Source organism: Eptatretus burgeri, chromosome 6 (assembly GCF_056783735.1).
Source record: "Eptatretus burgeri isolate ZD-2024b chromosome 6, Ebu_testis_v1, whole genome shotgun sequence".
In the NCBI taxonomy this organism is placed as follows: Eukaryota; Metazoa; Chordata; class Myxini; order Myxiniformes; family Myxinidae; genus Eptatretus; species Eptatretus burgeri.
Window position 1 is genome coordinate 57,400,600 of NC_140966.1, and position 18,090 is coordinate 57,418,689.

Below are 18,090 nucleotides of genomic sequence, written 5' to 3' on the forward strand. Positions count from 1 at the left end.
AATTTGTGAATGTGGCAAAAGTGTATGCATATATTGTGTGGATAATGATTGGCACGGAAAACATGTGAGAGAGCAGTGTCCCCTACTGGAGGGAACCTCCAGTTAGTAGTCAGTGAGATTGTGGGGTCATCGGATTTGAAAATGGAAACTGCGGAGCTGCTTATCATTGGGCATGGCAAATCTTAGTTGGATTTTATAGAATTGGGTGCAAACATGTAATTGTGGGGGAGGGGGGTGGAGGGTGGACCAAGGGTTTTAAAGAGTGGGTGTTGTTGAAGGCACCGAGCCTTTGGGCTTCCTGAGCAGTTTATAGTTACAATGGACACCAGAAGGGTGATGTAGTTTAGGGACTTAACGTTTTTGGCTTGGGCACCGATAGAGGCCCATGGCAGAGTGTCAATAGGGCACAGTGGGTACCGGGAAATGCTCATGGGGGGTGTCAGGCAAGGCCCCATGTTTAGTTATGGATTGCGCATGAGGATGCTCCAAGTTTGCCCTCAGGTCTCATGTGCCACGTTAAGATTGAGACAGGTGAGGAGGACTGAGACGGGAGCACACTACTCATCCAGCTCATTGTGTCAGAGCACAGAGATAGAGAACTTATGAGGGCCATGCCCCATTTGTAGGATGGAACCACCACACTGAGCATTGGGGGAAAATTGGTCATTAGGATCACCGAAGGACCAATTTTTGTGGGTTAAAGATAACTTTGAGAAATGTTGCTTTATTGTTGCACTCGGGTTCAATATAGGTCTCTTTCCTCCACACCATACAATGTGTGTTGGCTACTGGTAGGGTTAGAATAGGGAAAATCGGCATTTGAGAGGACTGTTTGTGTCCAAAATTGTTTGCTGAGAGTTAATGTCACAGTTGGTCACCCTCTCTGCCAGCGAGCCAGGTGAAACCCCGAAGTGAGCCACATCAGTTATTTTTTAAATTTTTTGGGTGCATCATCATTTCCTCTCAGACTGGAGTTGGACTTAGACCTGGCCTCCTTCCCCTTGCTGCCTGGACTACCTGTCATCATCATCATCATCATCATCATCATCATCATCATCATCATCATCATCTGCAGCCAGCCATAGACATTGCTGTTGCCACTAAGAGCCTGCTGCTAAGCCTGGTCTCTGACTTTTACTTCCTGGTCCAATGGCTAATGAGTTGTTTTACAGCCACATGGCCATGAACTGTGCTTTGCCATCATGAAGTATTTTTGTCCTTCCAGAACATTTGTTGCCCCCTCCTCCCTGGGCCTTTGACTATGAATTCTGAACTCTCTTTCATTGTTAGTTACTGTGGGAATTTAAAATGTAGATGCACATCCTCCAAGCCACCATTTATTTCATGTATTTTGAAATGTCACATAGCACTGATAACGATGTGCGAAAGGACGGATGGGTGTGAGAAGGTAGGGTCATGGCAGATAGAATAGGCACACAACCATACCTGCAGCACTTTACTTATTTTGGGATTCGAGTATGGGAGTCACGTTTGTCAAGAAATAGCCATTTTCATCCTGTGCTTCCCCACCATGAGGTGAGAGTTGGGGATGTGAGAGAGAGAGAGAGAGAGAGAGAGAGAGAGAGAGAGAGAGAGAGAGAGAGAGAGAGAGAGAGAGAGAGAGAGAGAGAGAGAGAGAGAGAGAGAGAGAGAGATATATATATATATATATATATATATATATATATATATATATATATATATATATATATATATATATATATATATAGATATATATATATATATATATATATATAGATATATAGGTTAGGTGGCAGTTACAAAAAGTACCTTGTAAAAAAAAGGTTACTCAAGGGGTTCATTAGTTAGTTATTCATAGTCAATGTTAGAACAAGATGGCTGATAATAACCAGATTCGCACTGCCAGAATCAGGTGTAAGAGAGAACCATGTTCCTCTGTCAGCCCTTGTGCCATGCTTTTTCTTATTATTATTATTCCTCTACTACTTCTCCTTCCCCCACTCCATTTCATTCAATTTCATGAATGCATGGCCACTCATAATGGTGCCGGGGAAAAACGGAGCCCGAGTCATGATGTATTCGTAGCCGTTGGTGCAGCCAATCGGAATGGCTGGTGACATCATGACCCAGGGGGTATATACACATGGTGCAGTGTTTTTGCAGAGCTTTGTGTTGGGTTTCTTAGCAGTGAGAGGCTGGCCGAGAGATGCACCTTCGTGTGTGCAGAACGAGTGAGATGGTTGAGTGACAGACTCTGCAGGAGTGTTACATGTTAAGCTGCCAAGTTGCCTGTGGGTCACACTATCTGATCATATAAAATGCACACTAAAAGGGGTGGTAATCGGGTGCCGCATTAAACTCGTCCAGCTTCCCACTTCACCTCGCCGACAGACTGTCACATCATTCCGGCGGTCGAGAGAAGGCCCCACAACTCTACCTCCACAGCTTCTTTTCTTTCTTTCTGTTTCCCTCCTTTTCATCTTGCATCCCCAAACAAGTCTGCATGTGCTTATATCTATATATTACTAAAACTCTCATCTTGTATATATGTTGTTGTTCGTCTTTCGGCTGCTCCCATTAGGGGTCGCCACAGCGGATCATCCGCTATGATCCGCATACTGATTTGGCACAGGTTTTACGCTGGATGCCCTTCCTGACGCAACACTGGTCGCCTCTTACGACACAGGGATAAGGATTGGGTTTCGCCATGATTCCGGGCTGCCCTACACCCTCGCATAGCGCGGCCCAGTGCAGAGCTCCCGTCCTCAAGCGATCCTCCAACCCAAGCCTCCGAGTAGCCGGATTACAGGCGCACGCCACTACGCCCGGTATCATCTTGTATGTATGTATGTTCCAAAAATACAGCCAAAACGGAACACGATAGCGCAAAAATTTTAGGGCCTCCTTACCATTCGCCTGCGGTGTGCAGTATCAAGTTTCGTTCAAATCGGGGCAATGAAAAAATTATTGAAAAATTAATTCCCGATTCAGTCAAGTACTCTTCGGAAGTATTTGATCAATGAAAACAACCTCAGCGGTATAGTTCGCTGGAGCTATCTTTTTTTTTTCTTGAAATGCTTTTTTTTCATCAACCGCTGTCACAACGGGAACCCAATCGTCTCGTTAGAAGCTAAAATTGACATGGAGCCCATAATTGTCTAGAAATAAGTACAATGCCGGTTTCCGATGTCCCTTTTCACTGAGTTGCATTGCTGTGCCAATCAATTTAAGTAATACCATTAAATTCCCAGTATTTTGTAATAAATTATCAATTGGAAATATAAGAGCACAATGGTTTTGGGGAGCAAATAAAATAAAATATATCAAACCCTTTATGGCTGTGACTAGCACAGCACATGGATTTGCCTCTCACACACAGCTCTCATTCTGTGGAGTCTACCTATGGTGTGTCATGCTTTTCATATCCGGGGGACTGAGCCCATTACACTATTGTAACAGTAATTTGACATCTTGGTTTTCTCCACTGGATGTAAACATATAGACTTTACTTTATAGAATATGCTTCATATGTTTGCTGAATGAGATTATAGCATACGTCTCGGTAATGCGGCCCCTCCATGCCGAAGTGATGTGCTTCGAGAATAATCAAATCAAGGGAAGCTATGCTCATGTGGAAGCACAGTTCCTTCCAGACAGAATCGGTATCCCGCCAGTCTCTGCAAACAAGTGATTATTCCAATGTAGGTTTCCTCCTAAGGATTGCCAAAATTCCGAGACAGTTCCCGTGCGTAGGAGGCAGGAATTAGGTGGGCATCTGTTATTCAAAAAACAAGAAAGGGTTTTGGGGATAAGACAACATAAATGACGAATCCAAGATTAAAGATAAAATTTGACAGGAAATAGTCGATAAATAAAAACACACGAAACTACAGATGTAAATAATAGGTGCCACAATCACTCAATCACTCGTACCAATCAAAGGGGAGTCAAGCAAGCACTTAAAAATGGATATGGTCCTGTGGTGGGCAGCACAGAAGAGATCTCCATGAGGGGCATGACAACAGTTTGCAGCAAGCAGGGCTCTGACCACAGATGCTGTTGACTCGATGCTGCCCCTGACTGCGCATGACTGACTGCTGGTGATTGAGACTCCTCTACTCACTGTGACTCCCCCTGTCAGCATTTGTGCATGGCCTTTAACTACCTTACCCTCTAGCCAAGCCCCACACCCTCAAACATCCTTCGTTCATTCCCCAGCACCAGCCAATGATGCTGCATGTCACCGTCATCCTGGCGACATCTCATGGTCGGGGTTAGAGCCTTAGATTCCACAGAATCCAGGAGAGACAGATGTAATACTCGGGTGCTAGCCCGTATGGGAGAGAAGTACCTCATTAAGCTATGGAAAAGGCATTGTTGGCTGTGAGTAATTCATATTTTTCATTTTAGGCTATGAGAATGACTTGGAACCAGAGCATTCCCAGTCTGTGTGTGGGTTTGGAGGGCAGCTTTGCTCTCAGTTTGCCCTCGGAGAGGTCATGGTTAATGGTGAGGCCTACACGTTCAAGAGATTGAACCTCTTCCAATGGCTAACCATGTAAAATCTAGTGAATGGCAGTGATGTTGGCTGATTTTCTGGCAGGCTGTAGGTGGCCAAAGGAGAATTTCAGGTTTATGAGCACAGACGGGGGAGAAAGAAGAGCAGCAGAGAATTTGAGAATACTTGCATTCTGTGCCCATCACCATTGCAGATTTGAAGCTGGACGTAACTTTCTCTGCCTTCCTAAGTGTCCACGAGACACACTGAGTCCACTATACAGTGAGTACGAGGGGGTAAAATGGGGGACAAAGTGAGTAGGTTGTGTACACGAAATTTGGAGGCAAACACTGACTTGAGACAATCTGCATTATCTCCGGTGTTAGTATTTAGTAGGAGTCCTTATCTCCATTAGTAGGGTCACTGGTGACGCTCTTTTGGGTAAGTGAGGAGATTGAGGGGGAGCATACACCAGAGATTAACTTGATTAAACACCACATGACTGATGGAGAATTTTGGTTCAACTTCGACATTTGCAAGATGATGTTTTCTTGCTCTTGTCTTCGGATGGACATAAACTTATTGCAAGATTTAAGGTTAGCCTTCCATGTTGAGAAAGCAAGATGCTTGATCGCAACTTCCGAGCCTTGACTGCAACTATAATGAATGTAAAAGTATATAAAAGATATTAAAGCTTCATGATATCCTTGTCCTGATGTGACATTTGTACAAACTCCAGCCATGAGTTCTAGATTGCTGTAAAAAAAAAGGTTTAGGAGAACCACAGCTGCTTTCACATTTGCCAAAAAAAAAAGCGATGCAATCGTCACATGAGGAACACATCACAGAAGATGGGGTACATCATCTTTTTTTGCAAGAGTATATTATTAGCAGACTCTGTGATTGTTGTTTGTCCTTTTTATGCTTAACTAGAAACACCTGCTCCCTCCGGGAGTGGCCAGGGCAGTTATGTTATGATCGTTATTCAAACGTGTAATTAAAAATACCTCTTGCTACGTAATTCAAAACACCTCGCTGCACTGGAAAACATGGGGACAGGAATACTGCACTGTAAAGGGTGGGGACTTGTAATACCCTCCACTACCTGGAGAGGCGCTACACGATACACATTTACGTTCCGCCCCTCATCCCCCCACCCCTCCAAGACCACCGGCAAATATAAAAACACCCGGAAACACTAATTGGGGTCATCTTGATTCGAGGAAGCAAGTCTGGATGTAATCGGCCTAGAACTGGAGAAGCAGTAACGCGACAAACACAAACGCACACACACACCATTCCGTGAATTACAGTAAGGATTTTTGTTGATGTTCTCAGTGTGTAACTTGCACAAAATTTTGAGTTTTGTGATGTGTATCAGATGTACAACATCCACAACAAAAATGAGGGAGGATTGACCAGGAAATAGTAAGGAGGGACGAGTATGCATTTTATTTTTTTGTTCACCGTTACATAATCGAGGCTCGTGGAAGGGAACAGAATGGAAGGGAACAAGGGGGAACCACCAATGGCAGAGTAGAAGTGAGAGTGGCATTGAGATCAAGGGGATGGGGGAGATGGACACATGAGGGTGAACAAGCTCGACTTGGACTTCTGGTGGGAAGAGGTTGAGACAATAGACGCAGGAAGACAGTTCCATCAGTGAGAAAAGGGTTTGAAAGATTGAAGGTGAGCATTGGATTTGGACTTGTGGAGTGTACCAAGAAAAGGATTTCTGGCAGACTGCGTGCAACCTGGAGTGTGATCTGTAGTACATTTTCACTTAAGTTGTTTTGTGATTGTTGTTTCGTAATACCAATTAACTGTATGCAATTCCAAATTCCCATAAAACTATAGAATCATAAAATAAAGCACATAACTACTATATGTACCGTAGTTAAAACAGAGAAGAACATGAAGATGCGTACAAACACAATAAGCATAAACAAGAGGAGGAAGAGGAAAAGAGCAATGAGGGACGAGGAAGGACAATGAGAGACGAGGCAAAACAATGTACAGGAAAATCTAAAAAAGGACAAACTAAAGGGTAAGTCGGCAATTTTTTTTTGCGGAATACAAACTCACCATTGAGCTGTCTATCCTGGGTTCGAATTACGACCCAGCTATAAACTGTCACTGGTGTTTCGCATACAGAGCAATGCATCATTGCTTGCACCAGCCATTGGAAGGACATTAAGCTGGAGAAAGTGCATGCCAACACTGCGGGTTAACAATGGATATAAGATCCCTCAGTAGCTTTTGCAAAGAGTAGGCGAGTTATCAGCAATACCTTGAATCCAATTCCAAACTTTTGCCGTAACTGTATGATGTGCATTTATAATTTAGACATATAATATTTCTATGAGTATGAAAGCAGCTTAAAACTAGAACGGCATTCAGTAGAGCACATACCTCCTCCAGGCTGAACATTTTACGTTTTGTATCTCACTGATAGACCTGATCTGCATCCAGACCTGAACCAACATCTAATCATCTTCTTCTTTTCACCTAACTATCACCCACCTAGCTTTGTCATTCATAACTCATCCACAACTTTTTGACATATCATGCTATATATAGTTTTTGGCCCCATCTCTCAATGATAAAGAATCACTGAATTTTTTTTTTAAACCTCTCTTATCCGGATCCAGATTGGAATCTTCAATAAATATTGAATCGATTCGTCCTTGTCACACACTCAATCTGTCCACCAAGTTTTGTCTGAATCCATCCATAACTTTTTGAGATATCATGTTATATGTTGGCTTGAGCCCTTTCACTCAATAGTGAAGAATCACTTAAAAAAATCTCGAAACCAGATCCGAATGAATCTTCACCAAAACCGAATCAATTCTTCCTTTCCACACACCAAACCTGTTCACCAAATTTTTGTCCAAATCAATTCACATTTCCAGATATCCTGCTCACAGACAAACAAACAAACAGACATACAGTCAGGGGGTGAAAATATAATACTCACACCTTCGGGGGCAGAGATAATAACTTTTTTGAAATGTTGATCTCCAGCTAAGGGAGTTTGAATGAACATGAAAACGGATTCAAAATTTACACATTGCAAGCATTTTTTTGTTAGATATTGCAATATATATTGATGACGAGATGCAAACTAATGGTCAGCATTGTAACTGAAGCATTCAAGAAAACACCTATACTCAGAACACCTAGTTCAGGAGTGTGCCAAACAAGAATATAATAGGATGACCATCATCTATTATAAAGTGAACCATAATCATACAGTATGTCACATCTTTAATACATTGAGGCCACAGAATATCTATGGTGCAACCTACTGGATAATACGAGTGACTGGCATCTCAGAGTTCCTATCATCTCAAATCTTGTAACATCAAGATTGCAGTGGTGAATAAAAAGGCGACAGTGTTGAGATGAAATGCACCAAGTTGTGTTTTGCAGGAAATTCCTCTTTAGTTTTTAAAAATCGAGAAAAAAAAATAACAATTTTTGCAGAATATTGAAGTTCAGTTGTGATATCAAAATCAGCAAATAATGTTTTCAGAGAAGTTGCAAGGTGACTTGGGTACCTTATAAATACCATTGTTCAAAGGAAGACATCATTTGCAGGATGCATGCATGACTCGATGAGAGAGACTTCCTTCACCTTCCTGGAAGACACAATATACAGGAACAAGGACAAGGTACATCAAAGATGATGTCGGATGACATCAGAGGAGACGGGATGAGAATTCAGCATAATGGAGAAATCGAGAGCATCCTGAGAATTTGCTCATCATGATAGCCAAACTTCATTGGCATGTAAATAATGTAATTACTTTTTACCATTATTATTCATAATTATTGATAAAGGAGACCCTCCCCGTTTGCGGGGGTTACGTTCTTGAAAAACCCTGCGTTTGGGCGAAATTGCGATGCGCAAAGTTAAAAACTTATGGGAAAAATAGGGTTAGGGGAAACAACCCAAAAGTTTATCGATTTTTTTTTTTTGCCTAAACGAGTAAAACTGAAAAACACTTCAAATTGCACTTACTTTTGGATGATGATGATGATGGTGATGATGATGATGATGATGATGATGATGATGATGATGATGGGTATTGGAGGTTTTTGAGGTGATGTTGACATCCCTGGCTTAGGGTCGTCAGAGTCATCATACTTTGTGAATAAGAAGGTGATCTTTGCCTGCTTAACCTTGTTCTGCATGTCCTTATAGACCTCCATATGAGGTGACATGACGGTGTCCATCTCGTGCTTGAATTTCAAGCACCGCTCCATGAAGATGAGCGAAAACCTCCCAAGATATGTGCCTCGTTCTGCTTTATCCCAAGTATTCTCTTTCACGCTCCTCATCTTTATTTTATTTCCCCCTCCTCGCTTCAAAACAAACAAATATTTTCAATCGCAAAAAATCACGAACTCATTCTGCCTGTTATTTCATTTGTTAATGAAACAACATTCCACACAATTGAATTCATTTGCCTCTTCCTTTAAAAAAACTTTTCATAACATTTTATATTTTCATTTACCTTTTTTCACTAAAAGTTGACATGTTCTTCTTCTTCATAACACCCACATGTTCTCCTTCTTCATAAGTATTTACTGTTACAAACACCCCACAATATAATTAAAAGACTAGCGAAAACTAAATCACGTGAGATCACACTAAATCACGCAATATCACAAGATAACAAACTAAATCAAACCGTATCAAACGAAGTCACGCAATATCACAAGATAACATTAAATCATGCAATATCAAACTAAATCACAAGATCACAAGATAAAATAAATCACATGATATCACACTAAATCTTGCAATATCACACGATAACAAACTAAATCACGCGATATCACACTACATCACGCAATATCACAAGATACCAAAATAAATCACGTGATATCACACAATATCACAAGATAACAAACTAAATCACACAATATCACAAGGTAACATGAAATCATGCAATATCAAACTAAACCACGATATCATAGGATAACACTAAATCATGCAATATCAAACTAAATCACACAATATCACAAGATAACACTAAATCATGCAATATCAAACTAAATCACACGATATCACAAGATAACAAAATAAATCGCATATCACACTAAATCACGTAATATCACAAGATAATAAAATAAATCATTTGATATCACACTAAATCACACAATATCACAAGACAACAAACTAAATCACACCGTATCAAACAAAGTCACGCAATATCACAAGATAACACTAAATCATGCAATATCAAACAAAATCACAAGTTATAACACAAGATAACACTAAATCATGCAATATCAAACTAAATCACATGATATCACAAGACAACAAACTAAATCACACCGTATCAAACGAAGTCACGCAATATCACAAGATAACACTAAATCATGCAATATCAAACTAAATCACACGATATCACAAGATAACAAAATACATCACATGATATCACACTAAATTACACAATATCACAAGATAACAAACTAAATCACACAATACCACAAGACAACAAACTAAATCACACCGTATCAAATGAAGTCACGCGATATCACACTAAATCACACAATATCACAAGATAAACTAAATCACACAATACCACAAGACAACAAACTAAATCACACCGTATCAAATGAAGTCACGCGATATCACACTAAATCACACAATATCACAAGGTAACAAACTAAATCGCATGATATGAAACGAAGTCACGCAATATCACAAGATAACACGAAATCATGGAATATCAAACTAAATCACATGATAGTCTGTGTGGCACAATATCGAAAGACCAACTGAGTCTGCGATGGAGGGCAGTGTGGGGCTGTGAGGTGAGACTGAGATGTGGGGTTGTGTATTCCTCTGCGCCAGACTGTGATAGAGCAAGGAACCCATGCCGTGATCGGCGCATTTTACCACAATAATTCAACTGTGCCGAAGCCAAACCGGGATGTGGAAACCCGTGTTCAGGGTGGGCCTGCTGAACTGTATATATATAAGCCCTGTGTATTTATTTCTCTGTCACGGAGGAAGTGACCTCAGATTCACGGAAGTAATGTTGTGACTGCCTTTACCCCATTAGTTGGACTGCTCGCCCGACTCCGCCGACAATCAAAATCATGTGCCACCATTTTGTGAAGCAACATAGGCCTCAGGCCGTTGGCCTCGTGGGTCAGTCCATGGCCCAGTGCAATTGGAATTGTCCTCGGTAAATACCCACGATGTATTATATCTGCACAATAGCAGTATGCATGTTTTTTTTCTTGATATTGCAGTTGAAGTTGTTGTTTTGAAGATCATGTCTGTTGAGGTCAGGTGGATGATGAAAGCCTGGTGTTGGATTCATGGTTAAGGTGATTGGCTTAAGTTCTTTGGGTCTTGACTTTGAGTCACAGTCGTGTTGTGCAGATGGGTTGATTACCTCCACCACCAATTTTCAGCCCTGTCCGTTTATTACTTGGTGAAATTTTTTTTTTGCCACAAAATATCTATGGTGTCTGTCTGTCTGTTTGTCACGTTTGTCTGCCTGTCTGTCTGTTTGTCACATTATTTTTGGCTGCAGTTTTCAAGCAATCATTCTGAATTTTTTTTTTGTGTATGTCGATGAACAGCCAAGGACAGCAACACTGAATTTTGATGAAGATCCGAATTCGGATCCGGATCTGAGAATTCTTGAAGTGATTCTTCACCATTGAGAGATAGGACTAAACCGATATATAGCATGATATCTCAAAAAATTGTGGATGGATTCAGATGAAACTTGGAGGACACGGGTGTGTGACGAGGATGAATTGATTTGATCTTGGTGAAGATCCGAATCTGAATCCCGATCTGAGAATTTAAGTGATTCTTCACCATTCAGAGGTACAGGGCCAAAAACGATATATAGCAGGATATCTCAAAAAAGTTGCGAATGGATTCTGATGAAATTTAGTGAGCAGGTTGGGTGCGTGACGGGCATGAATTGATTCGATTTTGGTGAAGACCTAAATCAAGATCCGGATATAAGGATTTTATTTAATTTTTAAAGTCGTTCTTCACCATTGAGGGATGGGGCCAAAAATAATATATCGTATGATGTTTCAAAAAAAATCATTGTGCGCGACATGTTCTACTGGAATCAGGAATTGTGTGGCGGAGGTATGCGCTCTACCGAGTGCCCTTCTAGTTCAGCCTGTCATCTCTCCGAGGTCAGCAAAATGAGTTGCAGTCTCCTGTAAACAGGGGGCACTGCATCAGCGGCACAGCCGCATGCCCAGCAATGATGTAAACAGTAGCCACTGGCCGCATACAAAATATAATAATGTGTGTGTCTTTGGCTGCTATATCGACACGTGGGTGGGTTTCAAGAGATGGAACGGAGACTTAGCAGGCCTCAAAGTATCCACCTGCCTCATTGGTTGTTATCTCCATATGCAGGTTTCAGAAGGTGGAAGGGAGCCCTCCCAGGTCTCAATGTGTGTGTGTGTGTGTGTGTGTGTGTGTGTGTGTGTGTGTGTGTGTGTGTGTGTGTGTGTGTGTGTGTGTGTGTGTGTTTGTTTGTGTGTGTGTCGTTGTTGGTCATCTCCATATGTGAGGTTCAAAATGTGGATCAGAGCCCTCCCAGATCTCAAAGTATCCACTCTTTGTGTGCGTGTGTATAAATGTGTGTGTGTGTGTGCGCGCAAGTTTCTGTTGTTGGCTGCTATCTCCACACGTGGATGGGTTTTAAGAGGTGGAACGGAGTACGAGTACTCCCAAGTCTCAAAGTATCCACCTTTGTGCTTGTGCTCATGCGTATATGCATTTATACATGTGTGTGCATGTAAGTCTTAATGTGAAAGATGGCAATGCCCTCCTGTTGTTGGAAAGATCGCCTTGCAATTCTGTTTTGGGGGTGCAGGGGGAGTGGGGGGGGGAGGATGGAATGCTAAAGATCCCCTTACCATTCTGTTGGGGAGGGGGGATGTGATGGGGAATGCTAAAAAATGGACTTACCATCCTGTTGAAGGGGTGGGGGGTGGGTAGGGGAGGCATGCTAAAGTTACAATTCCCTCATTCCAATATGCAATGTTTTGAAAAAAATGTTGACAAATTGCTCTCTTCACCGCGAATCAAATTGATCATTTGTTGGACTGCCTTATTTATTGCAAATAATTCACTGGATGTAATTCATAACGTTGTATTTACTGTAATCCTCGGTGCTGTGTTGAGATTTGTGCATCCGTCATTTTGACTCTTCCCTTCGTTATTCATAATTTCCATCAATGATTTGGGACAGTTTAAAAATCAGGTTTCCAGATTTGCACATGACACTTAGCTCGGAGGTAAGGGGAGATACCCGAGAGGGGGTAATCATATCGAGGAAAGTCGAGATACTTTCAAACATTGGGCAAATAGATTAGCAGATACAGTTTAATATAATGAAATAAAATTTGCCAGGTTGGGTAATAATAATGAAAATAGGCATTACAATAATGCAAGGGAGGCCTTGGATTGCATGACACAGGAGAAGGATCTGGGGTTGGTAATGGAGTGGGGGTAAGCAGATAGCACAGTGCCAGACAGCTATAGGTAAAGTGAACAGGGCTTTAGGTTGTATTTTTCGGTGGCTAAATTATACAGCGAAAGAGGTGGTGTTCACACTTTGGAATGTTGTGTTCAGTTTTGGTCTCCACATCCGAGGAAGGACATACCGTAGCTGCCGTAGAAATGGTTCAGTGTGGAGCAAAGAGATTATTCCAGGGCTAGCAAGACAAAGTTGTGAGAGTGACTGAAGGAGAGAGGACTTTATACATTAGAAAGGAGGGGAATACGAGTGGATGTGTAATGGGTGAAGACAGAATAAGTGCAGAAGAGTGTTTTTGTTTGTTTGTTGTTTTTGCTGAATTGACAGTGACAGGACGAGGGACCACAGCTTGGGAGGAAAGAACAGTAGAGTTGTGACAACATTAAGGGAGGGAAATTTTAATGCATAGAGTAATTACCTCTGCCACCAAAGATGGACGGAGGTTATGTTTTCACCCCTGTTTGTCAATTTGTCTGTCTGTCTATTTGTCTGTGAACAGGATACATCAAAAAGTTATGGACAGATTCACACCAAACTTGGTGGACATTTTGGGTGTTTGAGAAGGACGAATTGAATAGATTTTGGTGAAGATTGCGATACTATAATTTTTTTAAGTTATTCTTCACCATTGAGTGAAAGAGCCAAAAACGATAAACAATATAGCAAGGTATTTCAAAACGTTGTGGACACATTTGGACAAAACTAAGTGGATGAGTTCGGTAGGTGACAATAACAAGCTGGTAAGCTTTGGTTCAGGTCTGGATGCAGACCCGACCTATCATTAGGATACAAAACATAAACTGTTCAGCGTGGCAGAGGTATGCGCTCTACCGAGTGCCGTTCTCGTCAATACATGTCACGGTCTCCCTGGGATGGTGGTGGCAACAATTGCAGATTGAGGGCTACCTTGATATTGGAAAGATTGCACAGGCTAGATGGGCCTAATGGCCTCTTTCTGCATTGAAGTTCCTTGTGAAACCCTTCTTAGAGAATCTGTTCATTGAAGAGCAAAATGACAGGGTGCAGGGTGTTTGAGTCATCAGGGAACTTCTGGACATGGAATGAACATATGAATAGCTTCTGACAAAAACAAGACTGTAGGAAGCAGTTGTGGTTGATATCCCGATCGAGAAGGTTCACAGGAGTTAATTTATTGGGAGTAGAATAGAACACAGCCGTTGGGGTGGAAGATGCTCCTCTGCAATGCCAACGACCTTTGAAATACTGGCAGGAGTGCAATTGAATGGACACAGGAATTTTATTTCACATGCAAGATGAAACCAAAGTAATGGAGGTGAGCTGAAAAACAAGACTTTGGAAACTTTACAAAAAACTGGCTACTGGATTGAAAGCATGTGAACTGGTGGGGTTTTTGGAGGGAAGGGTGCTTGAAAGCGTTGGTGGTGAAAGACCGTATGAGAAGCTTTGTAAATATAATAGGTTACTAACTTTTATACTTTGTAACTGCCTTGAGACAACATCAGTTCCTGTGCCAATTGTTCTCTAAGTAGATGCTGCCAATAATGTTTAGAGATTATGTCCTTGCATTGTCTAGAAATAATTTGTGGAATGTGGGTGTGTTGGTCCACAAGTGAGAGCCATACTTTATTAAACTACGAGCATGGTTTGGCTTGCTCCGCTTGCCTCTCCACACGTCGTTGCAGAGATTGACGTCACAAATTTGCTGTGTTGGCATGATTTACACCAATCATAATATAAACATTTCTTTTCTACAAATTTATTTTCTAATATTGGTGATATTATATTTTTTTGCGAAATTTATTTGTAATAAAAAAAAAGTCACCTATAAAAAGGTCCAAGTGGTCAAAATGGTCATGGGTCTAACTCTCTCATCTGTCTGAAGGGTGTAAAGGGTCGAAATGATGTTTGCATTTAAGAGGTCTAAATGGTTTTAGGGCTATTTTTGGGTCTTTGGGGTCTTTTGTGTATTCAGGGTCTTTGGGGTCTTTTAGGTCCTTGGTGATTTTTGGGTCTTCAGGGTCTTTTTGGTCCTCAGTAACTTTTGGTTCTTTATGGTCTTCGTGGTCCTTGGGGTATTTTTGGTCTTGAGCATCTTTATGGGTCTTTGGGGTCTAAAGTAACTGAGGAGTTTTAAAGGGTATTCAACGGTCGAAGGGGTCTCAGCAATCCAAAGGGTCGAAAGGTACATTCCAATCGTATGTAATTAACAGACATACAGTATGTGTGTGAAGTCAGGGTGGAACTTGGATGTGATTAATAGGCATATAATCTTCACGGACTGACTGACTGATGGACAGCTTCACGGACGGACCGTGCTATTCGTTTTTACCCCTCAGCCCGAATTGGGCTAAGGGGTATTGTCATCACAGGCGTTGTCCGGGCGTCCGTCCATTCGGGCGTCCGTCTGTGAACTTTTGGTTTCCGTCAATTTCGAGGAGAACGCCTTGTCCGATTAAATGCATTTTTGAAATGGGCGCGCTGCGATTTTCAATGTGGCCTCCATGGCAGCCATCTTGAAATTGGTTTCCGTCGATTTCGAGGAGAACGCCTTGTCCAATTAAATCCATTTTTGCAGGATATGTTGGGGTTGAGTAGAGGAAGGTTCTTTTCGATAATCAGTGCGATGCGATATCCAATATGGCGGCTAGAGCAGCCATCTCGAATTTGGTTTCCGGACAATAACTTGAGAACGGCTTCACACATTGATTTTATTCTGGCGAGGTATAATGGGGTTGAGTAGAGGAAGGTTCCTTTCCAAAATGGGCACGCTGCGATTTTCACTGTGGCCGCCACGGCAGCCATCTTGAAATTGGTTTCCGTCAATTTCGAGGAGAACCCCTTGTCCGATTAAATCCATTTTTGCTGGGCGTGTTGGGGTTGAGGAGAGGAAGGTTCCTTTCAAAAATGGGCGTGCTGCGATTTTCAATATGGCCACTATCTTGAAATTGGTTTGCGTCAAGGGGCTGAGGGGTTACGCCCGCTTTGCAGAGCTATTTTTTTTATATATGCAGATATATAATTCCTTAATTCCTTAAATGTCATGAAAGATTTGGAGGTGCCAAGGAAAACTTTACGAATGAAAAATGCCTACCCTGTGTCTTGTTGTATCACAATGATTGTCACATCGTTACTGTAAACCTTTTTCCTCATGGACAGTGCAATCTGGCCTTTTTCCAGGCAGTGCGTCCCTGATTCACAGAGCATCATGGTATCGGTTGACATTGACTGTACATCTTGATTGCCTCTTTTGTAAAACAGAGCAAAATGGAAATCCAACATTACCCCCCAACCATTACTGTTGCCCTTTTACGAACAGGCACAGAATGTCACATCAGTGACAACTAAAATAATTTGATGCAAAAACCCTGCATCTGAAATTTTTTCGAAGACTACTTTGTCAGCAGTTTTTTCCATTGATTTTTTTTTCACCAGACCAACATACAGGGTACAAACTTGTTAGATGCTCATCCCATCGATTAATTATGCCGACATATAGGTTGTAGGATAAGGATGAGGGCAGGATCTCAGCGGTTGTAATAAAGCACAGTAGTGGAAATGGGAGTGACAATGAGGCGTGTATAGGGCAACAGACTTGAACACCTGTCGGGAAGATGTCGAGACGACAGACTCAGGAAGACAGTTCCATAGGTGAGAAAAAGGTTTGAAAGATTGAATGTGAGCGTTACATTCAGACTTGTAGAGTGTAACAAGGAAAAGGTTCTTGGTCGACTGCATGCAACCTGGAATGTAATATTTTCACATGATGTTGTTTTTATGAGCTTTATTTGCTTCACAACTTTTCTCATTTCTCTCGCTCTTCCAGCTTGGCCTTGGCGAGTGCTTCTTCTTCCAGCCCTGTCCTGTGTGCCCCCCTGACGGGCAACTCCTTGTTGCACTTTATCGCAACCTGGGCTCCTATTTGTTCGGCGCAGCCGCCACTCTCTCACTCACTGCTGTGGCCAAGACAACGGTAGGCCGGCTGAGGCCACATTTCTTGGATGTGTGCAAACCGGATCCAGCACGCCTCAACTGCTCAGTTGGTTACATTATCCCTGACCTGTGTTTGGGTCACCCAAAGGATGTGAATGAAGCCAGGTAAATTAATTACTTGTAACAGTTTATCTCCTGTAAATGTGTTTGAATCAAAAAACCAATATTTCTGAGAACAAATTTCTGTTGAATATCTGAAAGGTTAAATGTGATCGAACAATTTGTCAGTATGTTGGAATGCTTTACAGTAGATGAGTCGCTGGACAAAATTGATGTCCAGTTGGTTCCATCTTTTACCTGAACTACAGATGCTAAAGAGTTCAGGCGAAAGAGCATCTATTACCTGAATAGTGACTTGTGGCTCGAATATAGCGTGCCTGGAACACATTCCACACATTCCAAATAAGATTATAGTCGGGTACATGAGATGGCAAATTCATATGGACAATTGTCTCCTCCCAAAGGTACTACTGGACAATGTGATGAATGTTCACCACGTGAGGTTGAGAAATGTCATCCATCAGGATAAAGGTAGCATAAAACAGCACCAGCAAAAGGGAGAACAAAACCATCGTGGCCATAATCCATGGGTGGGTGACCAGTCAAATTGACCCGCACAAAACCTGTCGAGGTCTGTGGTGGTCACGTTATGCAGCGTTCGGTGTGTGCATTTCCTCAGCATGACGTCTCCATTCACATATTTCACCATTATGAAAGTCCAAACAGAACTTGATTCATTCATAAAGAACTTTCATTCACGATAGGTGGAGTGGATGTGATTGGGTGTCAAATCCAACTCTATGGTTTGTTCCGGTCAAGGGGATACCCATTAGTTGTCTGCAAGCACAAACGCTGCAGTTCTTGTGGTCATTGACACTACTGGCATTTTTGGGGATCTGTTATCGGGTTGGACCAGATGATAAACCTGTCCTGTTTGGAGGTAATCACCAGACAATGACCTGTGGACTAGATGACTCGAGCTAGATTTCAACCACATCACTTCCAATAGCAATGGAACTCACCACATGAGCCGCACCCTGTTGATGTTGAAAAGAAGCTCATGCCAATCGCTCTCCAAAGTAAATATTC

General features: G+C 41.9%; 1 protein-coding gene, 1 long non-coding RNA gene and 1 pseudogene across 3 annotated transcripts in view; 1 reads left to right on the forward strand and 2 right to left on the reverse strand.

Moving 5' to 3' along the window:
• Nucleotides 1-8,125, reverse strand: part of LOC147024852 (uncharacterized) — a 54,061-nt gene extending 45,936 nt beyond the window's left edge. The window contains exon 1 of the long non-coding RNA XR_015059229.1: nt 8,044-8,125. This is a non-coding gene — a long non-coding RNA (uncharacterized LOC147024852). The remainder of the gene's footprint in view (nt 1-8,043) is intronic.
• The window catches only part of LOC147024851 (phospholipid phosphatase 3-like), a 139,260-nt gene that overhangs the window by 70,957 nt on the left and 50,213 nt on the right, over nt 1-18,090 (forward strand). For both annotated transcript variants that reach the window (XM_085885175.1, XM_085885176.1), the window contains one exon: nt 16,835-17,106. In XM_085885175.1, coding sequence (XP_085741301.1) covers nt 16,835-17,106 — 272 coding nt within the window. The remainder of the gene's footprint in view (nt 1-16,834; nt 17,107-18,090) is intronic.
• Nucleotides 2,672-2,812, reverse strand: LOC147024853 (signal recognition particle RNA; annotated as a pseudogene).